Source organism: Zingiber officinale, chromosome 3A (assembly GCF_018446385.1).
Source record: "Zingiber officinale cultivar Zhangliang chromosome 3A, Zo_v1.1, whole genome shotgun sequence".
NCBI classification, from domain to species: domain Eukaryota; kingdom Viridiplantae; phylum Streptophyta; class Magnoliopsida; order Zingiberales; family Zingiberaceae; genus Zingiber; species Zingiber officinale.
This window is the reverse complement of record NC_055990.1, coordinates 156664163-156672266: the sequence shown is the minus strand read 5'-3', so window position 1 is coordinate 156672266 and position 8104 is coordinate 156664163. Positions and strand designations below refer to the sequence as shown.

At 34.3% G+C, this 8104-nt stretch overlaps 2 protein-coding genes across 3 annotated transcripts; both read left to right on the top strand.

Moving 5' to 3' along the window:
- The first annotated feature begins 1542 nt into the window (after positions 1-1542).
- On the top strand, positions 1543-6317 carry LOC122052975 (ADP,ATP carrier protein 1, mitochondrial-like). Its single transcript, XM_042614764.1, has 4 exons — positions 1543-1670; positions 3358-3880; positions 5180-5557; positions 5722-6317. Exons 2-4 carry the CDS (start codon positions 3374-3376, stop codon positions 6016-6018), a joined length of 1182 nt encoding a protein of 393 aa, XP_042470698.1. The 5' UTR covers positions 1543-1670; positions 3358-3373; the 3' UTR covers positions 6019-6317.
- Positions 6318-6549: 232 nt separating this feature from the next.
- On the top strand, positions 6550-8088 carry LOC122054178 (rho GDP-dissociation inhibitor 1-like). Of its 2 annotated transcripts, XM_042615991.1 has the most exons (4): positions 6551-7121; positions 7190-7563; positions 7657-7781; positions 7865-8088. In XM_042615991.1, the coding sequence occupies exons 2-4, from the start codon at positions 7497-7499 to the stop codon at positions 7943-7945; spliced, it is 273 nt and encodes a 90-aa protein (XP_042471925.1). In that variant the 5' UTR covers positions 6551-7121; positions 7190-7496; the 3' UTR covers positions 7946-8088. The 2 variants fall into 2 exon arrangements, with proteins under 2 accessions (XP_042471924.1, XP_042471925.1); XM_042615990.1 differs by lacking the exons at positions 7657-7781; positions 7865-8088 and having other exon boundaries at positions 6550-7121; positions 7190-7378.
- Positions 8089-8104: the final 16 nt, after the last annotated feature.

Here is an 8104-nt window from a genome sequence, read left to right as displayed (position 1 = left end):
AAATGAATGATGGAATTATTTTTGAATTTATTGTGGATGGATTATGAATTGTTGGTGGTTATTTTTGATACTGTTTGTGATTCTTTTTTTTGGGATGTTTTTGAATTGTTTGTTAATATATCGTGAATTATTTATCAATGATAATGATTTTTGAATGTTAATGTATAATAATGGTTTGTAATGTTATATCATAATGTTAGATTAAAATTTGGATGTAAATATGTTTTAAATCTTGAAATTAAAGGGGTGCTGCCAAAATCTAACCTAAATCAGCGACAGATTTTTTTTTTTAAAAAAAATCATTAAATTTTATCCTAATTTAGCAATGACTATTTTATTTCCGTTGCTAATTTAGATATGAAATTAAAATACTCATCGCTAGATTTAGCGAACTAATTTTTTCATAGCTAAATTTAGTGACTACAATTAATTTCCATTGCTAACTTTAGCGACGGAAATAAAATTTTATTTTTAATTAGTAACAAAAATAAAAATTTGTCGCTAAATAATGTCGGCGACAAAAAAAAATGATTAAAATTTTAGATTGCTAATTGTTGTTTAAATGTATGACGGTGGTATACAACACAACGAGAGGGTTATTATGTGCGTAGGGAGGGGAAAAAAAAGTAAAAAGAAGATTTCCTTAAAAAGATCATAATTCGTTTTAAACTAATCAAAATCATTTAAACTTTAAACTTAGTTAAGTCATAATTTGATCAAATTAATCTCAATTTGAACCAATATAATCTTTATCTCAATATCTACATATTGGATTTAATTGGAATCCCATCTGATTTTAATTTTGTACTCTCATTTTAGGTTCTATGATTTAATTTATCCATTTATTATTATATATTTTATTTTAAAATTTTCTTAACATTCCAAATTGTCATATTTTCTTGTACCATAAATTTGGTTGACCAAAATATGAATTTATCTAGTTAAAAAATTAATTAAACTAGTTAAAATTTTAATTAAGTATTATTAATAAAATTAATTAGGTATTATTTTTAAAATTAAATATTTAAATAAATAAGAAAAAAATATAATTGATTCATAAAATATGATATTATTTAGACACCTTTAATAATAACTCTAAAAATTACAAAAAAAAAATATTCTGATAAATTAAATTCTAATTATTTAGTATTATCCTTTCTTTTTGGGGTAAAAATGATGTCATTTGATAATTTGGGTCGGTGGTTTTTATTAAATATGTTGTTATTTTAATTTTTCGACGATAAGATAAAGGTGAATCAATCGATCAAAGTGAGGTGAGATTTTGATATTAATTTCTTTTAAAAAAAAAATTAAGGGGGCAGTCGTACTCTTCCATCTCCACGGTCGAAGTTAGCAACTGCTGTACGGCTCTTCTCAATTCCCATGTGATTTTATTTGTTTCTGGGACGTTGATATTCCAGTGCATCAGAATGGGAGTCCTATTGAGATGGATCGACGGGAAAGATGCACTTTGATGAGATCGAACGGCAGAGACGTGTAGTCGCACAATACTTGCTCCGCGGGCGTCCGCACGTTTCCAGCGCCTCGAACGAGCACCAATAAGATGCACTGGAATCGCAACCTGACTCCACCCCTCGCGCTTGCGTTCCCAGCGCTACTTCTCTGTCTCCGAGAAAAGAGGGCAAAGAAGAGCGAGGCGCTTCGGAAGGGTAAAATCCCTGATCCAGCTTGTAAATCGAGGATTTTTTCTTCTTCTATTTCTATTTGCCTTTCTTTTTTTGGCTATATTGAGAGATCTGTGCGGATCTAATGTTATTTTCATGTTTCTCTTGTGGTTTTATTTGATACGTTTTGTTTTCTCCGAAATCGACGCCCTAGTAATAGTCGGCATCGTTGTTTGAACAATTCTCGGCTTCTGATATATAGTGCCTCACAGATCTGTGTATTCCTCCCTCGTCGTCGTTAATTTTATTGATTCGTTTATTTAGGTTGGAATAAGGTCAGTGTAATTGTTGCTTCTATGTCTACAAACTGCTAGACTGGTAGATCTGGTGCGTTTTATGCTGGTCTATTGCTATATGTTCGGGATTTACACAATGTTTGATTACATATCTTATTGAATTGGTGGGTAATTCTATCGAGAGATTCTGATCTATTGGGGGATTTCAGATAATTTTTAGCCTGTTTATCATCATGCTTTTATTGATTTACGAATGTAGGAATTGTGTACAACAGTTGTACTATCTGGATTTAGCTTAAACACCCATGGAGCTAGTTATGTGTTACAGAAATCCTAGTCACGAGGTGCTTACACCGGTGATTATCCTCACTTTGCCTGCGTTTACAAAGTTTTAAAATAAATAGTTAGACCTTATGCAAATATATAAATTTTAGTAGATAAGTACACTTTAAGAATCCAAAGACATTTTGGGAGAAAAGAAAGCTTGGCAAATAATTTCAAGAAAACACATTCAAGCTGGTGCGCTTAAGACCTTTGTGTGTGTGTGTGTGTGTGTGTGTGTGTCTTCTGATTGTACTTTATTTTTTTGAATTCGTTGCTTTCTTTGTTTTTTCATTGTTGTTGTTTTGCCCTTATTTGGATAGGTTTTAATACATTTGTGGTGAATTTTAGACAAGAAAAGAATATTTAGTATGTACAATGCTGTGAGAAAAGTAATGCATGCAAATTGTAGTTTTAGTGCTGCAACTATTGGTATAATATGATTTTTCTATATAAGTTTACTCAAGGGCTATGTTTGTTATTGTTGGTTTACATCAAAGTTCAGCTTTATGTCAATCTTTGTTTATGTTAGCAGTTAAGTATTTGATGAAGCCACCAATCATTTGCAAGAAATATCTTCTTGTGTATGACTATGTGTTAATTAGAGTAAGGTTAAACCGTTAAAGATTGAATCAACAAGAAAAACTTTAGAAATGAAGGATTTTAAGTTAAACAGAATTAAAACTTAGATTGAATATATTAATGTACTTTTTAATTATAAAAGAATTCAAGGAAAATTGTGATTGATGGGCATTTAATTTGTGTAAGAGTTTTAAATATCTTTGATCTATTTATTTAGGAGATTTATAAAGATATGAATAATAGAATGAAAAATGAATTGATGATGCAGAGAGGAGTTTCTAGAGTCTTGTTAATTGTTGTGCGTGCTTCAAATTTTAAAATTGTGATTGGATCCATCATATTTTCTGGATCAGAGTGTTGGGAAAGATTTCTTTACTGACTCTTACATTTCTATCACCTGTGTTGCTACCTATCCAACTCCTAGACAGTTTAATCTTTGAATAACAAAGGGTCCTTGACTAGAGAGGCTATGTATGGTAATTGTTGAATCTGCTAGTCTATGCTGCTGATCTTTGATTGTTGCTGAAATGTAGGTCTTTTAAGTCTGTCATGGCTGATCAGGTCAATCACCCAACTGTAATTCAGAAATATGCTGGTCAACTCCATCTCAAGTCCAGCTTTTTGCAAGATCCTAAAGCTCAGAGATGCAGTTTGTATAATCCTGCTCTGTATGAGAGGCACTTCACGACTGTAAACTACCTAAATGGAGGTTTTCAGAAACCATTCATGCAGGTGGGCAGTTGTAACTATGATGCCTCCCCTGTGCTCTCTGTGCATCCTGTTTATGCTCAGGCTCCTGCTGAGAAAGGCTTTAAAAATTTTGCTATTGATTTCCTCATGGGAGGAGTTTCTGCTGCCGTCTCCAAGACAGCTGCCGCTCCCATTGAACGTGTGAAGCTGCTGATCCAAAATCAGGATGAGATGATCAAGGCTGGTCGCCTCTCTGAACCTTACAAAGGAATCTCAGACTGTTTTGGCCGAACAATTAGAGAAGAAGGTGCTTTGTCTCTGTGGAGAGGAAACACAGCTAATGTCATTCGTTATTTTCCTACTCAGGTATTTCATATGTGGTTATCTTTAACGTGTTTCTTCATTTTTCTCATAAAGTGGCTATTAAGTTGCCTAAAAATTATAAAAAGGGAATCTTCACCTTTTAATGTCATCTTGTAGGGTTAACATGGTACAGTTTGTTTCTCGTTACTGAGATATATGCTTTTCACTTTAAGAAACTTTGTTTGAATTTGTTGAGTGTTTGCTTTTACTGCAAGGTTCTATTAATTAGATATTTAACTATCAAATTGCAAATATATTTATTTCAGTGTTTAGGATAACTTCTACTGTTGTAACCTTGATATAGTTCAACTATAACTAGTTTGTCAGCATATGTGATCAGATCAATTCTCAAATTCATGTGTGCGTTGCATAGAACTCATGCTTTTTGAGTTTTGCTGACAATGTTTGTAGAATAGGGTTGGCAAATTGAGGTTCACATCGGGAATTATTTTGGTGAGTTTTGAAATCATGAATCTTTAAATTATGCCTTAGATAATAACTTATAATTTTTGTTTTGGATTAGATTGACATTTAGAATTATGTACAATAATGGAATATTTGATTTAATAGCATAATAGCAAAGAGGAAAGTTAATTTTGATTCATGAAAAAAAATAGTCTCAGATCTTATATTGATGACAATATACAAATTAGCATTTATTTCATTTCAAACGTATCTCTATGTGTTGTTTCCCATTCCATTTTTTATTTTAAGATTCTACTCTCCGCAGCCTTAATGTTAATAGCATAATATTTGTATTGTATAAAATTTACCCTTTTTTCTTTCTTTCTATAATGGTTTAGATTTAATTTTTACTATGTTGTGTTTAATTTTAATTTTTTAATGGGTTAGATATAGTTTCTATTAGTTAGGTTTAACCTTTATTACTTTTCTTTCTTATCTTTAGAATCATATAAAATAAAATTTGTATTCATTCCTATTAAATGAATCATAATGGTTCTTTTAATTTATCTTATGTAGAATCTTGAATCATAACTAATTGTATGATTTTGATTACTATACGGTAGAACTTTTGCTTTGACCTTTGACATATTTTAACAAGTAATTATTATAACTAAAATATTGATATCAGCTGTTTGATACATCGTTGTTGGTGGAACAAATTTCATTATTCATATTTTAGTACAACTTATAGGAAAATGTGTCTTGTTTATGCATTAATATGATATTTATGAAACAAACAGAATGTATATGTTGCCTTTTCCGTTTACTATTCAACAGCTCAATTGTTTTTTTTAATTTTTTTGTTTCTAATGGTAAAATCAATAAATTCTTTGCCAGGCACTGAACTTTGCATTTAAGGATTATTTCAAGAGGATGTTTAACTTTAAGAAAGATAAGGATGGATACTGGAAGTGGTTTGCCGGCAATCTCGCTTCAGGTGGTGCTGCTGGTGCTTGCTCTTTGTTCTTTGTTTACTCTCTGGACTATGCCCGTACCCGTCTTGCGAATGATGCAAAAGCAGCAAAGAAAGGAGGAGGAGGAGCAAGGCAATTTAATGGTCTTATTGATGTTTACCGGAAGACCTTACAATCCGATGGCATTGCTGGACTTTACAGAGGATTTAACATTTCCTGCGTCGGGATTATAGTGTACCGTGGTCTCTACTTTGGAATGTACGATTCATTGAAACCAGTGCTCCTTACTGGAAAGTTGCAGGTAATTGTTTTTTTTTTTTTGGAAAAAGGGAAAAAAGAAACATATGTAGGTGTACTCTAGAGTCAAATTGCCTATTCTTCTTATGGGAAAAAGACAATGTAGTCCAGGCTTGGTAAAGCCACCTCCACTCACTAGCATCAAATTGTCTACCGTTGTGATTGCAGGATAGTTTCTTTGCGAGCTTCGCATTGGGTTGGCTAATCACCAATGGAGCTGGTCTTGCATCATACCCTATTGACACGGTCAGAAGAAGAATGATGATGACCTCTGGAGAGGCCGTCAAGTACAAGAGCTCATTTGATGCTTTCTCACAAATTCTGAAGAACGAGGGCGCCAGGTCCCTGTTCAAGGGTGCTGGTGCCAACATACTACGTGCCGTCGCCGGTGCTGGTGTGCTTGCCGGTTACGACAAGCTGCAGCTGATCGTCTTTGGCAAGAAATATGGATCCGGCGGTGCTTAGAGACGCAGCGTTTTTCCAAGATAATGACGAATTCTATTTAAGTGAACCATCAGTTTACAAGAAATTTTTAGACTTGAATAATTTTTGGCAGTGGGAGAATTTTCCGAGCATTTTTCTAGTGGAGTTTTGTTCTCCAAAACCTCGTTTAAGTTACCCTTGTCGGATGCTTCTTTTCTTGTTTGTTGGCAGATGGGTGCATGCTCCCATGACTCTGCCTCTCATTTTTTTTCCTACAAAATGACGTTGTCAAGATATCTCTAGATTTTTATATTGCTAATTATGCTTGTGAGTTTCTCTTACATCATTAGCTAAATAAAGCCTTTTGTGTCAAAATAATGTTTTTTTAATATAAATTGTATATTTATCTTATACTGTTAATTGGTTTTCATTCCCAGCAAATTTGATTCTCCATAGTCAAAGCTACGAGTATTGATCATTTTGATAATATAGATAGTTGAGAATTTTTTCAAATATTGGTTGATATTTGAGATCAAAATATTGATTTAGCAGACAAAAGAGACTGCCCCCCTATCCACGCTCGCTCATCGAGGATTCTCAGCAACAAATCAAATCATAAATAAATCAGATGAGCTGCTCATGTTGCACAAATATGGATCCCACAAACTAAAACCAAAACCAAAACCAAAACCAAGACGCCTCCTCTCTCAAGAAGTGGCCTTCATGCCTTATTTTATGACGCAGGAAATTTCTCAACTTGCCAGCTTTTGTTCTTCTGATTCAATTTTGCATTAGTGGGAGGGTTGAAACTTAACAATGAGACCCGGCCCCTTCCTCCTGACTTATTCTGTCATGAGGAAGGGGAGGTGCATGCCGTGTCAATAAGCCTTCGGAGCTGTGTCTAACTCTAAATTAAGATCATGGCCTCCGAGGACACCAGGAGCGCTGCCAAGAAAGAAGAGAATTTGATGGGGAAAGATGCAGAGGAAGAGATCGATAGCAGTGAGGAGGAGAGGTTCAAGAGGCAGATGAGCGAGGCCGCTCTCTATGCTACAGAAGACGAGGATGATGATGAAGGCAATGGAGCTCAAGGTATTGAGTTGGGGCCAAGAATTAGCCTCAAGTCTGAGATCGAAAAAGATAAGGTCTGCTTCCACTTCTTCTCTTCACTGCATCTATGCTCACTTGTATCTGAAACAATAATTTGGTGCAGGATGATGAGAGCCTTAGGAGGTGGAAGGAGCAGCTATTAGGAAGTGTTGATCTCAACTCAGTTGGAGGCAACTATAATCTTCCCTCAATAAATATATATAATCTGTAATTATCAATATCTTATTGTATATGTTTTCTTTTGTTTTGTTGTAGAGACCTTGGAGCCAGAGGTTGAGATCCTGAGCCTTTCAATCGTTTGTTCTGGTAGGCCGGACATTGTTCTGTCAGTTCCTGTGCCACCACCAAACCACAAACGTCCTTGGTTTATTCTGAAAGAAGGTAGCCATTACAAGCTCAAGTTCACCTTCATGGTCCGCAACAACATAGTTTCTGGATTGAAGTACACTAACACAGTTCGGAAGGCCGGCATCAAGGGTGATCATATGTTAATCTTTTCAAATGATATATTTGTTCAAAGTTAATGTTATATGCAATGTCAAAATTAATTAAGATTATGATGGTTTACAGTGGACAAAGCAAAAGAGATGCTTGGTACTTTCAGCCCTCAGCTTGAGGCATACACATTCGAAACATCAGAAGAGATCATCCCTTCTGGCTTCTTTGTTAGAGGATCATATTCTGCAAGAATGAAGGTATAATTAATATTCTTGTCTACACATCATTAAAGGTACGACAGCTAATGACATAAAAATCTCTCTTTGTTAATGTCGTTCAGTTCGTCGACGATGATGGCAAGTGTCACTTGGTGATCAACTACAGCTTTGACATCCGAAGAGAATGGCCATCGTCTAGTTGAGAATGAACTATTTCCTTTTGACAAATTCTTGATTATTTATGGTTTTGAGCTGAAATCTAAACTCCTCCGATAGAAAGGCTAAATTTCTTGAGTTACAAGATGAATGAGTGTACTCCTTTCTTTTGTTTCCTTTATTTCTTGAGCCTGGAATTCCATCTT